Raw genomic sequence first — 18539 nt, 5'->3', positions numbered from 1 at the left:
TTATTGACCTCCACTTTATGGGAGAGTTCATGCCATTCACATTTATTGGTAAAATTAATAATTTTGTATTTCCTGCCATCTTATTATCCCCAGAGTTTGTTTTTTTTTAAACCTATGGGTGCCACTTGCCTCATGCCGTTCTACCTCTTTAGAACCTCCCTCCCCCTTTGAATTCCTTCCCCTTTGTATACCTTTCCCTTATTACTCTTTTCCTTTCCCCATTTCCTCTCCCACTTTTTAATGAGGTGAGAGAAGTTTCTCTGAAAAACAAAAATGTCAATTATTTTCTCTTTGAGCCAAATCTGATGAGAGTAAGATTCATACAATGCTCCCCGCCCCCTCTCTAAATTCCCTCATATGTTATATGTTTCCTTTTTTTCTCTTTGTAAGATCTAGCTTCCCCTTTTTATCTCACCTTTTCCCCTTTTCTGATACTATCCCCTTCCATTTCTACTTCCCTTTTTTAATATTATCAGTAAAATCAAATTATACATGTACTCTTTATGTATATCCATAACAGAAATACAGTTCTCAAGGTTTTTGTTTTGTTTTGTTTTGTTTTTTACCTATTTCTGCTTCTCTTGAGTCCTATAGTTGGAGGTCAATTTTTTTTTGCTTAGTTCTGATTTTTTTTTTTCCTTAGAAACAAATTTAATTCATCTGTTTCATTAAATGTCCATCTTCTTCCCTGGAAGAAAATGCTTAGCTTAGCTTATAGCTGGGTAGTTCATTCTTGTCTGCATTCCAAGTTTATTTTTTTTGTTTGTTTGTTTGTTTTTTTGCCTTTCAGAATTTCATATTCCAGGCCCATTGATCTTTTAATATGGAAGCAGCTAGATCCTGAGTGATCCTTATTGTGATTCCTTGGTTTTGGGATTTTTTGTTTGTTTGTTTTGTTTTCCCCTCTGGCTGCTTGTAATGTTTTTTCCTTAGGCTGATAGTTCTGAAAATTAGCCACAATATTCCTTGAAGTTTTTATTTTAGGGTCTTTTTCAAAAGGTGTTCGATGAATTCTTTCAATCCTATTTTACCTTCTGATTCCATTACATCTAGGCAGTTCTCTTTGATGATTTCCTGTAAAATAGTATCTAGGCTCTTTTTTTTCATCATTTTCAAAAAGTCCAATAATCCTTAGATTATCTTTTCTAGATCTGTTTTCCAGGTTTGCTGTTTTTCCAAGAAGATATTTAATATTTTTTCTAATTTTTCAGGGTTTTTTTTTTTTTTTTTTTTTTTGGTTTTGCTTGACTGATTCTTGATGTATTAATGAATCATTAATTTATTTTTGTTCAATTCTGATTTTAATGAGTTATTTTCTTCATTAGCTTTTTTACTTCTTTTTTATATGTCCAATTTAGTTTTTAAATGAGTTGTTTTGCTCTATGAATTTTTTTTCATTTAACTAATTTTTTTGAGTTATTTTCTTTTTCCAATTCACAAATCCTACTTTCTCAGGAATTTTTTATCTTTTCCAGTTCACAAATCCTACTTTCCTAAGAGTGCTTTACCTTTTCCAAGTCACAAATTTTCTTTCCCTGTACTTTCTGGGAATTCTTTACCTTTTCCAATACATATTTCAAGAAGTTCTTACCCTTTTTCATAGCTTCTCTTTCCTTTTCCTGTTTTTCTTATAGCATTATTTTAAGATATTTTATAGTTTCTTCTAGGAGAGCCTTGTGTGATAAGGACTAGCTTACATCCCCCTTTGGGTTTTGTCTGGAGATTATCTGCTATTAGTCTCCTTGGGGTTGAAAACCTGCTCTCTTTCTGTATAGAAGCTATCAATGGTCTTTAGGGCTTGCCTTCAGGTCAAGGAGGTTACCAGCTTCCTCTGCAAAGCAGGGATAAGTATATGGACAGTAACTATCCTGCAAGTGGACTGCAAAGAGTGGCCAAGCTTCTCTGGGTAAAGCTCCTCACAAGAAGTGACTCAGGCCTGGGAAGCATGGGCCAAGCTGCAGAAGTGCCCTGCAAAGAGCCCAACTGTAGAGATTAGTGACTGCCCTGGGGCTAGAGGCTGAGCAGTGAACATGTCATTATCCTGGACAAAAGCCTGTTGTGGGTATTATCAGTTTCCCTGTGAATAGTCCCACAAGGTACCAGAAGTGTCTATGCCCTGGGAAGCACAGTCATGCTGAGAATCTTCTTCTGATATAATTGTATCAATCCCTTATGTACTTTGGATGTCAGGGATTTAGCAGAGAAGCTTAATGTTTTTATAGTTAGATCTTTTCCTTTTATTGTTTTGTTGTTTCCTTTTATTGTTATTTATTGTTATAATAATAATTATTATTAACTATTTAAAACAATAGTTTTATGAAAAACCTTCAATTTTACACAATCTGAATAGCTCATTTTGTCTTATGTTACACTCCCTACTCCTTTATTCATGAACAATTTTCTTATCCTTTGATTTATTTCCTTGTATCTCTACTTTTGTTAATCAATTAGATATTCTATGTATAAGACATGCATTGAATTTGATTTGTTATATCATGTGATATCTTGGCCTAAATCTAATTTCTGCTAAAATGTTTGTCAGTTGAGGCAACGCCAAGATGATTGAGAGGACACATGCACCTATCTAAGCTTCTCCCTTCAGACTATTTTTTTTTTTTTTTATGAAACAGCCTTGGAATTAGTGTGTGACTGTCAAAACTCACGAATATTGGGAGTACAACGCATCACCAACAGAAAATAATCTCAAAATTAATCAGAAAAGGATTGCTTTTTCTTGCAGGCAAGGATGGCTAGACCAGGAGCAGTGTCAGGCAAGTAGGCAGTGAGAGCACGGAAAACAGCTCACACTATGTTTTCAATATTTTATTAGATAAGCTAGCTTTGGTAAATTAGAGTAGGTAATAAGGAAAGAAGTTATTATCACTCATTGTACATGATATGATGATATACTTAGAGAATGCCAGAGATTCTACTAAAAAGCTATTAGAAATAATCTACAACTTTAGCAAAGTCACAGGATAGAAAATAAATCCACATAAATCATCAAAATATTTATACATCACCAACAAAATCCATCAGCAAGTGATACAAAGAGAAATTCATTTAAAATAAATGTTGATATTATAAAATATTTGTGAATCTATCTGCCAAAGGAAAGTCAGGAACTATATAAGCAAAATTACAAAATACTTTCCACACAAATAAAGTCATATCTTAACAATTGGAAAAATATTAAGTGCTCTTGGATAGGCCAAGTGATTATAATAAAGATGACAATCCTACCTAAACTAATCTATTTATTTAGTGCTATACTAACCAGAACCCCAAGAAACTATTTTAATGCTCTAGAAAAAAATAACAACTAAATTCATATGGAAGAACAAAAGGTCAAGAATTTCTAGGGAACTAATGGGAAAAAAATCAAATGAAGGCGGCCTAGCTATATTTGATCTAATACTATATTATAAAGCAGCAGTCAGCAAAACCATTTGGTACTGGTTAAGAAATAGACTAGTTAAATAGAAAAGATCTAATTCAGTTCCAGTTGATCAATGATGGACAGAATCAGCTATACCGAGAGAAGGAACACTGGGAATTGAGTGTAAACTGTTTGCATTATTGTCTTTCTACCCAGATTACTTTTACTTTCTAAATCCAATTCTTATCGTGCAACAAGAAATTTGATTTTACACACATATATTGTATCTAAGATATACTGTAACACATTTAACATGTATGGGATTGCCTGTCATCTAGGGGAAGGGGTACAGGAAGGGAAGGGAAAATTTGGAAAAGAAGTGAGTACAAGGGATAAAGTTGTAAAAAAAAATATCCATGCATATGTACTGTCAAAAATTATAATTATAAAATTAAAAAACATAAAGAAAACTAAAGGGGAAAATCTTTATTATAAAAAAAAAGAAATAGACTAGTTGATCAGTAGAATATGTTAGGTTCACAAGATGAAATAGTCAGTAACTACAGCAATCTAGTGTTTGACAAACCCAAAGACCCCAATTTTTGGGATAAGAATTCACTATTTGACAGAAGTTGCTGGACAAATTGGAAATTAATATGGCAGTAACTAGGCATAGACACACACTTAACATAGTACACCAAAATAAGATCAAAATGGTTTCATGATTTAGGCATAAAGAATGAAATTATAAATATATTAGAAGAAAAGGATAGTTTACCTCTCAGGCTTGTGGAGTAGGAAGGAATTTGTGACCAAACTAGAACTAGAGATCATTATTGATAACAAAATAGAAAATTTTGATTATATCAAGTTAAAAAGCTTTTATACAAATAAAACTAATTCAGAAAAGATTAGAAGGAAAGCAATAAGCTGGGAAAACTTTTAAGTGAAATGAGAAGAACCAGGAGACCATTATACATTTCAATAACAATGCTATATGAGGATCAATTCTGATGGAAGTGGCTATCTTCAGCAATGAGAGGATCCAATTCAGTTCCAATTGATCAGTGCTTAAAAGAAGCAGCTACACCTAGCAAAAGAATACTTGGAAGCAAATGTGGACTGCTTGCATTTTTGTTTTTCTTCCCAAGTTATTTTTATCTTTCTAAATCCAATTTTTCATGTGCAACAAGAGAATTGTATAAATAAGTACACATATACTGTATTTAAGATATACTTTAACATGTTTAACATGTATGAGATTGACTGCTATTTAGGGGAGGCAGTGGAAGGAAGGAAGGGAAAAATTGGAAAGAAGTGTTTGCAAGGGTCAACGTTGAAAAATTTTAATGGTCTATCAATTAAAAGTTATAATTAAAAAATAAAATAAATAAAACAAAATGCTTGTCATTTTTACCATTATTGAATAGTGTAGTTCTCATTCCAATTGTGGCAGAAAAGTGTCTTTGAATTGATTTAGCACCATGCTGTTTTCCACTTGATTCTATATTTTCTCATCAATTTCCTTAATCATCTTTTTAAAAAGTAAATACTTTTCATTATTATTACTTCATAGCATTTTATGTGATCTAGTACTATTTGCTTCCTTTTTTTACCCTTTAACAATTTCTTAAATTTCTTCACTTTTTTTTTCTATAAATGATTTTTATTATACATTTTTTTAGCTCTATGCTGCAATTATCTGGAAATTCAGTTTTTATGCCAGTCCATAAGTAAACTGTTATTTTTTCTTTCTATATCATTACTATTTATTGTATTTATTTTTTTTTCAGTTTTATGTTGACTTGGGTTCTATTTTTTTTTTATTTCACACTCTTTATTCCTTTTTCTATATATTTTCCAAAATATTTATATATGCAATGAAATAATGTCCTACAATTATCATATACTATAATTTTCCATTCACATCACATATCATTTGGATTTACACACAGTTTTACTAACCAGAGATAAAGTATTTTTGTAATGCATGGCCATTAGGAGAGAGAATAAATAAGGTAATTTTTTTTTCAACGTAGTTATATTGGAAGCTACTCTATATTTAGTTAAAAATTATAAAAGCAAATTGTATTCCAAAAATTCCAAAATGATATAGAAAATTAATTTTAACTTATCACAATATATTTTTATGTTTATAGCTTACAAGATAGATTCATATCATTTTGTCAAATATATATATATATATAAACTTTATGTTTACATAAATGCATTTGCCTTTTCCTCTCTGAGAAAAACTCATAATTATTTCTTAAAATTTAAAATAAATGAATAATTGAACAAATAAAGAATTGATTATAAAAAAAAATGATACAATTTCTTCCATGTGAAATATTTTGTTGGTTCTGTGTGCTACATTTTAACAAAGGCATAAATAAGTTAGGATTGATTAATAATGAATCTCCAAGGATGGAGAAAAGAATGCAAAACCATGTAAAATGTTTTGAGATTGTAATAAATGAAGTTAGTTAGTACAGGAATAGCTATAAGGTATGTTATTGTCCTCATCTTATGTTGCAAAATATACCTGCTATATGAATAAGTCAATATAAGGTAGTTCTGAGATGCAGAGAACTCAGTCCTGAAGTACCTCAGAAAAGATCCTAAAGCCCTTTATTTTTACTCTATAAAAATATTATACTCTATAAAAATCTTCCTGGTCCCACATGCTTTCCAGAATTTCCAGAATGGTTCTCTCAGTTCATTAAACCTAGTACCTTGTTATTTTGTGCCAATTTCTCATACACATAATTGTGCATGACCAAGATTCTTTCCATTTATGGGCCCCATCTTTCATTGTCCTTTCCCCTAATCCCATCTTGATTCTATCTTTCCATTATACTATGAACTATTGTAATAAGAAATTGATTTTTGATTTTTAAGTGATTTTTGTTTGTTTTATTGAAGGCAATCATGATTAAGTAACAACCATGTTCACACAACTAGTAAATATCTGAGGTCACATTTGAACTCTGATCCCCCTAACTAACTGCAGAGTCAGTGTGTTATCATAAATTGAGTTTTAAATGGGTCCTAAGCATCTTATGAGGTAGATTTTTTTCCCTGAATCTTTGAACTACCAACTTGCTATTTCTCTAGTTTGAGACAAGGAACCTTGGTATCATGTTCTTAATTTGGAAGATTCTTGACTCATTCTATTTCACAAAAGAATCAATGGTAGGAAATGTGAATGTTTATCCTGATTGGAAAAAGACAGTGGAGACAAAATCTCTCTGTGCATGCATGTTTTTGAAAAAACATTAAATGAAAAATGGATAAGATTTATTTTTTCAATCCAAGAGGACAGAAAAAAGGTGAATGAATAGTAGTTTCAAAGAACCAAGTTTCATCTGATAGAATGGACTATTTCCTGAATATAATTTGAGAGTGAAATGGAATAGTATTATAATAATTCAACTGTGCTACTACTTCTTTGAAATATTGTATATTTCTTTGGTATTTAGATTAATTAACTTCTAAGATATTATTCAGCTCTGATATTCTTTAATTTTTTCATGATCCTATGCTGTCTTTTAGAACCAAGATTTTATTGCTTTTTTCTTTCTCTCTCTGGTGAAGAACAGTAGGTGATATTTCAAGGAGATGGACCTTAGAGACCTTAGAGGAGAAAGAGAAGATAAGGGAAAGAGGGAGATGAAATGGAGAGGGAGAGAGGAAGGAAGGGAGGAAAAAACACACAGAGAAAGAAAGAGACACAGAGAGACAGAAACAGAGAGAAGAGAGACAAAGAAATATGGACAGAAAGAGACAGACAGACCAAAAAAGATAGGGGGAGAAGGCAAACACACACACACGCGCACACACACACACACACACACACACACACACACACACACACACAGAAAAATACATAGAGACAGAGACACACATACACAGAGATAGAAAGAAAGAGAGAGAAAGAGAGAAAAAGAGAGGGGAGAGGAGAGAGAGAATGGAAAGAGAGAGAATGGAGAGAAAGAGAGAGAGAGAGAGAGAGAGAGAGAGAGAGAGAGAGAGAGAGAGAGAGAGAGTATTTAACTGAGACCCTTAAAGGCTTATATACATGCATTGAATCCAATATTTTTCATTTCAGACTCTAATATTAATGAGACAACTTGGAACATTTCTCTTCCTACTCTCCTCTCCTTCAACCCCACAAAAGCTATCATTACTTTTCCCTTTTTCTTATTTAGTTTTTGAAAATATTTCCCTGATTATATTTAAAACATGTTTTAACATTTGTTTTAAAAAATTTTGAGTTCTAAATTGTCTTTCTTATCCTCACTTACAATTAAGAAAGATGTAAGGTTACACAAATATTTCTATGAAAACATAGACCCTCTCACCCTAATGAAAATAAAAACCCTCAACAAAAATAAAGTCAAAAATAAAAGAGAGATTGAGAGAGAAAGAGAAGATGCTTCAATCTGTAATCAGACACAACCAGATCCTTCATAGTGTATGGATAGAATTTTTCATCATTAGTCCTTCAGAGTAGCCATGGATCATCATACTGCTCAGAATAGCAGTTATTCACAGTTTGTCATCCCAGAACTCTGCTGTTACTTTGAGTACAACATATATCACTTTACTTAAGTTCATGGAGGAATTCCAGCTGAGAACATCCTGCTCATCATTTCCCATGGAACAATAATATCTCATAACAAACACATATCACACCTTTATTGATTTATTTCCCAATTGATGAGCATCTCTTCCATTTTCATGTTCTTTTTTTTTTTGTTGTTGTTGTTGTTTTTGCTCTGAGAAGAAAGCTGCTATCTATCATTAGTTTTCAAATGAACCTGATTTCACTTGCAAACAAATGTTGGTAAAAGGTCCTTGAATTTCGTTTACTTATCTCATATGTGTGTATCTTTAGATGTTTTTGCAATTTATCAGTATGTCTAATTATCCTTTAATTGTTTTTTCAGGTTTATCATTATTCATACACAGCTTCATATGTGATTTACAACATACATACAAGGTAAGATCTTTGATTTTTTCATGTCCTTTTATCCAATTTTCAGTTTTTATATAAGTATTAATTTATTCATAAACACATTTACATGTTTTCAAGGGAAGTTTGGGGAGTTAAACCCTCCAGAAGTCGAGGATTCCATTTTGCAGTATGCAGCTTGGGGCGTACAAGGACAGCAACTGGTAAGTTCAAAAGGTGATAATGAGTGGATTGAAAGCATGGCTTTGCCAAGGATGGAAATTTTAATGTCACTAGCAGTATTAAATTGGCATATAACTTTATAGTTTCCAAGTCATTTCCAGATTAATTTTTAAATTTAGCTATATTATAGGGATACTAGAAGCAATTACTTAATTTTACATATGTAGAAATTGAGGTAAAAAATTTATAAGTTTGAGTATTTGGGAGTAAGGACCCATGGCCTCTAACTCAGATTTTGCAGTTTGTTGGGGGTGAGGGAAGGAGATTGAGAGTAAGATAGGAAAGAAATAAGAAAGGAAGGAAGGAAATGAATGAGATTGGGAGAGATGAAATAAGGGAGGAAGGAAATAAGCGAGTGAGGGAGGAAGGAAGGAAGGAAGGAAGGAAGGAAGGAAGGAAGGAAGGAAGGAAGGAAGGAAAGAAGGAAGGAAGGAAGGAATGAAAGAAGGAAGGAAGGAAAGAAAGAAGAGAGAAAAGGAAGGAAGAGAGAATAGGAAGGAGGGAGGGAGGAAGGAAATTAGAGAAGGAAAAAGGGAAGAAGGGAAGGAGGGAGGGAGGGAGAAAGGAGAAGAATCACTTAATACATACCAGGAAGTGTACTGATTATTGAGGACATAAATAGAAGCAAAAAAGACAGTTTCTTCCCTCAAGGAGCTACCATTTTAACAGTGTATGGCATTGCATAAAGGATTACTGGAAAGGGGGGTGATATACATTTTAGGAACATATATGTGGCCCATGTACCTGATAAGACACACACCTTAAAAATACGGTGGCTTGCTACCTGGTACGATACTGCCTAAAGTGCACATATCACAACTTGGAGAATGAAATTTGGCAGGAAGGTAAATGTAAAGGAGTATAATTTCTATTTCAAAATAGATGATAGGAGATTAGGGCCATAGTAAAAAAGATGGAAGGAAGTCACAATATATATTTATTTGAAAATGTATCTCCTGACTTGGAATATGTAATAAATATTTGAAAATTATGATTTCTTTTTTATCCTGGGATATAACTAGTTTTCTAAGTGACTGTAATGTCTGGGCCAGCTTTCTGGAGGAACTCTGGATGAGCCTTGGTTTTTAGATGGAGAAGTGATGAAGGAAGTAGGACCACAACAAGGCTGGGCAAAGATGGAGTCCAGAGTCTAGAATCTGGAGTCTTGAGTCTTCTGTTTGACTGTGACTGTGATTCTTTTTCTGTGTCTTCTCTGAGAGAGACCCTCTCTTAAATACCTCAGTATGATTATATAAATACAACAACTGAGCATGTGCCAACTGTCCATTACATCACCATCACATTAAGTTTATGTTTAGAGAACCATTATCTCACACTAAGTAGTTGCTTAACTATAATACCCTGCTGTTTTTGATTTTAAGTATACCTTTTCAGAGTCCTGGCCCTCTACATCTCCAACTTTTTTTTGTTGTTGTTGTTTTGTTTTAGAACACAGGTGTTCATGCCTTTCCTGACTTCTCAGGAAGGGAGGTGAAAACACCAAAAAGATGATGACCACACCCTTCCTGACTTCTCAGGAAGGGAGGTGAAAACACCAAAAAGGAGGTAGTCACGCCCTCCCTGACTTCTAAGGAATGGAAATGAGAACATCAAAGGGATGGAGAGTCAAACCAGATATTGTTATCAGGTTTCCTTTGGGTTGAATGATCTTACTTGAAAGAGGCAGAAATAAATCCATCATCATGGGAGGTATTACACAAGCACATAATAATATAGCACAGGCTAGTAGTGACACAACAAACAACATGAATCAACATGAGGAATTAAACATGTCTATAAGTCCCAGAAGGAGGGTATATAAATAACAATCACACACACACACACACACACACATACCTCCTTCAGCTAAAAGATAGTTGAAAACCAATCTATTGTCCATTACTTCACATGTGAGAGAATCCAATGATTCCTATTGGTTTTAAGGTTCTGCAACAGTCTCATTGATACTTTTTGATGTTCATGAGTCAATTGTCATACATACTGGGTTAACAGCCATGCTTTTTCAGTGGTACATGTAGTTAGAGAAGAAACCATCTGATGTTTCTTGAGTTCTCTCCTTTGTTTCAAGGGTTTTCTCCATCTCTCTCTGATAGACAAGGCAAATATGACTTGTTTGCATGCATCTGATTCTTTCTATATCTGTAGAGATACAAGCAAACCCTCTCCCCCAAGCAATTACCTATATAGTCCCTTCTAATACCACTTTCTAAATCTCTCCACATCATCTGGTGATTATCTAAAGACAGTGGAGCTGCTCCCACTGGACACTGCCCTTCTGGTGGGTTATAAAATCTGTCAGCCAGAGCCAGAGCCAGTGCATCTTTAAGAAAAATCAAGAATCTAATAGTACAAAGAGCTAAACTTAAAAGTTCTCTATGGTTATCTATGGCTCGCCCTTTCTTTTGTTTTTGGAGGAGCATCTTGATGTCTCTGTTTCTCCTCTCTACTATAGCCGGTCCTTGAGGATTAACAGGTATGACAGTGGTGTATAAAATCTCATATTGTCCACAAAAGTATGCAAAATGTTTAGAAGTATATGAAGGTCCATTTTCTGTTTTTATTGCTTGTGGCACACCCATAATTGTAAAAGCGTTTTTAAGGAATTCAGTGACCACTTGGGTTGTTTCTTTTGATGATGGTATTGCAAAAGTAAATCCAGAAAAGGTGTCTACTACAACATGGATAAAAGAAAGATAACTACAAGCTTTATAATGGGTCACATCCATTTGCCAAATTCCATTGGGTCTCAAACCAAGAGAATTTTTCCCTGGAGGGAGCACAGGAGTGTGAAAAGGAAGACAAGTTGTACAGGATTTTACTGTGCTCCTAGCTCCCTCTTTTATTATCCCAGATTGCAAACACAAAGCTCAAGCAGCCTGATGATATTTAGAATGAGATTCTTGGGCTGCCTGAAATAAAGGAGTGTTGGCTAACATGGTTAGAAGGCTATCTGCCTCTGAATTTCCATCAAAAATAAGACCTGGATGTAAGTTCTGGACTAGCTCTCTGGAGACCTCAGGATCAGCCAGAGTCAGAATAAGCAAAATTCCTTGATCTTTAGAGGGAGAAGTGAAGGAGATGGACAAAACTGCCACAAGCTCTCTACCAACCTCCCTTTTCTTCTTCCTGCTGCAAAGTGAGTCTGGGTTGTGTCACTCCACCCTCCAATCCCTCCTACAATTATCTGTATGCACCAAAAGATCGAACCTGCATAGAACAGTGAGAAGGGCCATTTCCCCAAATATATGCCAATAGTCCTTGCCAAATAGGTAATTAGCCTTAAGTGCTTGGTTGTCTGATTCAAGCACACCATTTAAGAGTTTCAGCCCTTTATACCTGGAAGTCCTCTATGAGAGTGGACATGCAAGATATAAATCTTACCTGGATGCTTTCTCACTTGCTCTTGAAGTTCCTTAAAGAGCAAATATGTGTATGTATGTATGTATATATATATCTATATCTATATAAATATATAGATATAGATATATATAGATATATATATATAGATAGATAGATAGATAGATATAGATAGATAGATATAGATAGATAGATAGATATAGATATAGATATAGATATAGATATATAGATATGTATATCTATATATATATAGATGTATATCTATCTATCTATCTATCTATACACATATATATTAGAAGCTACACATTTTATTTGGGCTCTGGCAAGTCTTTGTACCACACCTACTGAATAGGCCAAATTAGATATTATATTTAAATCTTCTGGATAATAATTAAGAGCTAGAACAATTGCATACAATTCATTTTGCTGAGTGGACTGAAAAGGAGTTCTGACTACTCTCTTTATAGTTAAGTCACAAGAGTATACAGCACAAATGTTATGTTTGGATGCATCTGTAAAGATAGTTGGTTCTTTACTAAGAATGTTAGAAACTTTTTCATATCCTCCTTATCTAGAAGGATGAAATAGAAATAATTCTTAATGTCTATAACCCAAAGACAATAAAATAGAAGATTTGTTAATAGCCTTTAATAAAATTCTAGCCACCAGTACTGGGCAAGGAGTAGGGTTTTGGTCTGGTTGTGCTGGGACACACTGGGTCCTTGATGAAGGACTGCTTTGGGTGCCTCTTTTGTAGCAAAAACTGAAATTTCCAAGAATTTCTGAGTGACTCTTTCAACCACATTGGATGAAGACTGTTCAATCTCTCTCAAAGCCTCTTGAGCTTCTTTTGTAAGCTGGCATGATACGTTTAGTGACTAGTGAGATAATTACCTGGAGAGGTGAAATCTGCCCCTCATAAGCTGTCAAAGGATCATTAATCTGTGCTAAAATGTCTGCATAGGGACCTAAACCTGCTAGTTGATCAAAGGTAACTGGTATATAAACTCCAAGTTGCCTATTTCATTGGACTTGTATTCTACAGAGTTCACTATATTCAGAAAGCCACAACAAGTTTTGTCCAGGTTCTAAACATGCCCTTGCTATAGATTTCCAATCATTAGGGGTTAAACCTTCAAAAGCCAAATTCTCTAATAACATCTTAATGTAAGACAAGGTAGACACATAAAGAGTACAAGCCTTTTTCACATCTTTGATAATTTCTAGATTAAAAGGAATGTATCTTTTGTTGACCTGAAGAGTCAGACTCTTCAATCACAGGGTATGCTTTATTCTACAATCAGAAATATCCTGTCCTTCCTCTTAATCTTTAATTAGTATCTTTTGTAATTGTGTCATGGGGGGAGACAAATCTGCAGCATGGGTGGTGTTGATGGTTTCACTGCCCATCCTACTCTTCCTCCTCCTCCCTCCATCCTCAAAGAGGAAATTGAGGGAGGAGAATCAGGAGATGGCGAATGCCTTAAAGGTGCCTGCTCAGGTATAGGTGGAGGTGAAACTGAGCTGTGAAAGTAAGAAGCACCACACTATTTCATCAGTGCTGTCCTTAACTCCTTTCTTGTCCAATTTCCCATGCTTTTCAATTGCTTTATCAGTATCATCTCCCTCCTGCTCTTTCTCCTCCTTCCTTGTCTGGCTGTCCACCTTATTTTTTTTTCCTTTTTTTTAGAATTTGTGGGATTCTTTAAAGCCAATTGTATTATGTTGTACATAAGGAATGTTTCCTCAAGAATTAAATCAGGACCCATAGCTTCATAATATTCAATTAGTTGCTCTCCCACTATTTCTCATATATCTGACTCTAATTTTTCTTCCTTAGATAGCCAAGGAGTCATGCGCTCTAATATATTTAAGAATCCAGTGATCTGCTTCCATGTTACCAACAAATCTTCCTTCTTTATTAACCTTACGATGCATTCTACACACTTTCCTTGGGGTAGGGGAGGCTTTTTTCTTAATATGTACCCCATTTCAGCTCAAAAACAAAAGTTACTAGTTTAGCCCTTACCAAAGTTTCCTTCTTGTCTATTTTTATACTCTCCCTATTTCCGGGTTACAGGGATTTCTCCATTGAAGTTGCCCAATCATGTCAGTTGAGCTGATTTTTCCCTGCTTTGCAAGGCACTGAATTTCTAGGGTCCCATGTTGATTGCCAAAGTGTAATGTCTAGCTTTCTGGAGGATCTCTGGACGGGCCTTGGTCTTTAGGTGGAGAAATGATGAAGACAGGAGGGCCATCACACCATGAGGCTAGTCAAAAATAGAGTCCGGAGTCTGGAATCTGAAGTCTGGAGTCTTCTGTGTCTGTGTCTGCTCATTTCACTTAGCAATAGTTCATGTAAGTCTTTCCAGTCCTTTCTGAAATCATCCTGCTGATCATTCTTGTAGAACAATAATATTCTATAACATTCATGTACCATAACTTATTCAGCCATTTAAATTTATTCATAACTCCACCAACAATGCATGTAATCACAAATCCAAAACATACATTCTGATACATACATACACATATTCAATATGAACATGTTTGTGTATGGTCTCCTAGTATAATTCTTAAACCCACAAAAATAATAGATTGAATAACAAAAAATATTATCTCACTTATTTATTTTTCCTGGATAGCTAACAGTGAAAAACTTCTGCTAATGTTGAGCAGTAATTTATCTGCACCTGTAGTATTCTAAAATTGCTTTGTAGTTTTGGGGAAATGAATTGGTCAATGTATGTTAGTGAGACTTATGAATCTATGATTGTCTCTGGGAATTTTAGTATTTATCCAAGCTGTAGATGTATGTAAATAAATATATTTAGGGAATGATTAAAAGTAATTATCTTGAAGAATTCTGATAGTTGTGGATTATAGATATGATATAAAATTTTAAAAATTAAAAGTCACATCAAATAGGTTATGGTTTTTTATTATTTTTACCTTTACCTAGAAAATGGAAAGAAACCAAGTTTAAAGGATCTTAATTTGCTCAATTGCACATCCTCAAGTCATAACATAGTACGGAGGTCAAAAATTATGAATATATATTAGAACCAAATCTATAATATTGTGTCTCATAAAGAAAAAGTTTACATATAACAGCATTAAATAATCCACTAAGTGTTGATAGAGTCTATGATAAAGCACTAAGTTTGTAATCGGGAAGCCTGAATTCAAATTTAGTGTCACATATTATATAGTTTTGTAATTCTGTCGAAATAATTGTATTAGTCTCAGTTTCTTCATCTGTAAAATGATCTGGAGAAAGAAATAGCCAATTACTCCATTATTTTTGCCAAGAAAACTCCAAATGAGGTCATGAAGCATCAAACAGGAATGAAACAACTAAATACCAACAAAAGTATTGAATGAGTTTGTACAGCAGAAAGGAAATTTAAGGATCATTTCATCTACATTCTAATTACAGATGGGTTAACTTAGGAACAAAGAAAGTTATCTTAGAGGTTAGATTATCAGGCTTGGAACAGGAGGATCTGAGTTTTCTGAAGCTCAAATTTTTGAGCTCAAAAGATCCAAATGATCTTTGCTTCCCCCATACAGAAAATAAGTGGCACCACAACTGAGAAAGTAATTTTATTCAAATGAAAGCTTATTTCACTTCAAAAGGAGTTTAAATCATTATTAGAGTATTTAGATTAATTGTATGGTATTTCAGAAGAAATGGCACAGCATAATATAAAGTGTACTCAAGTTGTAGTTATTAAGACATGAATTTTCAAATTTTACTTCCCCGTTATTTAAATATAAGGTTATTAAGGTTATTTAATGTGTCCATTAATTTCAGAGAACTCCATAAGACCAAATTTTAATCCATGTGGTTAGAGAGACTTCCTGGACTGACAAAATCCAAAGTCCTTGATTTAATGAAGTAAAAAATTTCATGATGATAGTTCATCTTATTCCGTCTCAGGAAATGAAACCAAATATTTATTTTACTCAAAAACATGATATCCTCCACACACACACACAAAAAAAATCCAACCCAAGTTACTTTCATCTTCCTTCAAAATTCTACTTTTGATTTTGACTTTTTAAAAATTTAACCATTAGTTATTAAGCAATTATCATGGGAAAGTATGGGATTTTTACAAAGAGCAGGTGTTTAATAGAAGCTGTTTGAATGAATAACATGAAAGTGACCTTTAAATATCTGAAAGCTTTGAATGATTGAACAGTTTTCACATGAAATTGGAATTAGATTTGATGTATTCAGGTTGAGATAACAGAACCAGGATCAATTAATGGACATAGAAGAGAAGCAGGTTTGGACTCAATATAAGGAGAAACTTCCTAGCAATTATAGCTATCCAAAGGTACTGCAGATTGCATTAGTAGGTACTAATTTCTTCCTTACCTGAATCCTTTATGTCAAACTAATATATTAGAGAACTTAAAGTCTTCTGATAATCATTCTTATTCAAAGATTATATTGTTATTCTACTATGATTTGGTTTTTTTGTTGTCCCTTTCCAGAGCTAAAATTTCTAATTAATTAGAGCATGATATAACTTCCACATAGCTTAACCGTGAGTTATAAACAAAAGCTTCAATCCAGTGGACATTGATAATATATATATATATATATATATATATATATATATATATATATATATATATATATATATATATATATATATATATATATATATATATATATATATATATATATATATACATCTCTCTCTCTCTCTCTATATATATATATATATATATAGAGAGAGAGAGAGAGAGAGAGAGATGTATATATGTATATGTATGTATTATAAAACAAATTGTTCCAATCTGTTAGTTTTAAATATTCAGCCTAGTCCAGCTATGTAACTAAGAAAAGAACGACTTCCACCTACTAAAGGAAAGGTTGGAGGGCAAAAAATGATTCCCAAAGTTCCTATTTAAAGAGGGCTTGGAAGGCACATCACTCCTCATTTCCCATTTACAGTACTCCTGGGATTCAGCTCCATTATTATTTTGCCCTTGTGCTGCATATTCTCTTTTTTCCACTCCAATTCCCTCGAGTATACTTCCCCCCTCCTATTTATTTTAATTTTTACAAGGCAATTGGGGTTAAGTGATTTTCCCAGTGTCACATAGCAATTAAGTATTAAATTTCTAAGGCTGGATTTGAACTCATATCCCCCAGAGTCTAGGGCCAGTGTGATGTTGTATTCACTTCACCATTCAGTTGCCCTCTGTTCCTGAGGATACTTGCAGAATTCCTTTTTTGCATTTCCTTCTCCATCAAATTGTGCACTTTTTAAAATAAAGAATGTTTTCTTTCTTATTTGTATATCTCAGCTCTTACCACAGTTCAAAACACATTAATGAATGTTTAAATGTGCTATGATATGGTATGATATGGAATGATATGTTATCATATCATATTATACATGATAGGGGAACTATGAATAATTTTCTCACATAAGTCATATGTCTGTGCTTCCCATGTTCTTGCTTCCCTCTAAGGTACTCTAAATATTTATTAAACACCTCCTTAAATGTATAAAAAAGTTAAAAGCCAAGGAACATGTGTGTATATATGTAAAAATGCAAATACATACAAATATCAGTTCTTGTCCATGTATGCATATGTACATATATGTATTCAAATATACTTAAAGAATTTTAAGGTAGAAAAAGCTCACTCACTGTCTACTATGATGTCAGCAGTCATCTCCCAGGTTCAGCTTGATACATCCAGTTATGATGAAATAATTCATCCAATTTTACACAGTTCTTACTCTTGGGAACACAATCCTAACATGAATCAAAATTTGCCTTTCTCTAGTCCTTCCCTTAGTTTATATATTTTTCCTTCTAGACTATGTAGAATATATCTATTTTTAAATAAGCTATATATTTTCAACTATTTGAGGATATTCATCACTTTTCTCTTAGTGAAGACTTCTCTTCACAAAGTAAAATATTTCTATTTTCCTTTATCTTGTTGAAAAATCATATTCTTTTTGATAATATTCATTCATTTCCCTGAAACTTCTCTATTATTTTCTCTCGATGTATAAAGTGAGAACTGTATATATTTTCAGCAAAAATGTACCATACTTCATTATATTGTAGGGATCAGTTAATTGAATGATGTTGACTAATCATTTTAACAAGACACCAGCATCTATCTTTCATACTTTTCATAAATCTTTGAATGTGTGAGACAATATTGCTTAAGCCCAATTAAATTCTGGAAGAATAAAAATAATGAAACTACTAGCAAAGTGGTCATTAACACCTGAATTTTGGGATCTAGATAAGCTTCAAATGATGGAGGTGTCTGTAATTTTAGATGGAAAATATCTTGATTTTCAACAACTTTTAATTAAAATTTCCTTCTTCTTTAATTTTGAAATAGAAATAAAACAAAATTACAAGAATTAGCCCATAGATTTTATTAGACTATCTGATGTGTCTATCATAAAAATGAAATAAAATATCTTCTATCACTGAAGGATGTTTATGAACACATGGGTGAGATGATTTACAGAAATAAAAAGGCAGAAAGCCTATTTCCTTCTAAAGCAAAAGAGCTTGAAAGTGTTA

The 18539-nt window shown here is 33.3% G+C and overlaps 1 protein-coding gene across 1 annotated transcript in view; it reads left to right on the top strand.

The window, feature by feature from the left end:
* DPP10 (dipeptidyl peptidase like 10) overlaps window positions 1-18539 on the top strand; it is an 887847-nt gene that overhangs the window by 707019 nt on the left and 162289 nt on the right. The window contains 3 exon segments of the mRNA XM_074301856.1: window positions 8332-8384; window positions 8478-8487; window positions 8489-8560. Coding sequence (XP_074157957.1) covers window positions 8332-8384; window positions 8478-8487; window positions 8489-8560 — 135 coding nt within the window.

This window comes from Sminthopsis crassicaudata, chromosome 3, assembly GCF_048593235.1.
Source record: "Sminthopsis crassicaudata isolate SCR6 chromosome 3, ASM4859323v1, whole genome shotgun sequence".
In the NCBI taxonomy this organism is placed as follows: domain Eukaryota; kingdom Metazoa; phylum Chordata; class Mammalia; order Dasyuromorphia; family Dasyuridae; genus Sminthopsis; species Sminthopsis crassicaudata.
Note: the sequence above shows the minus strand (reverse complement) of the source record. Positions and strands in the feature narration are given on the sequence as shown.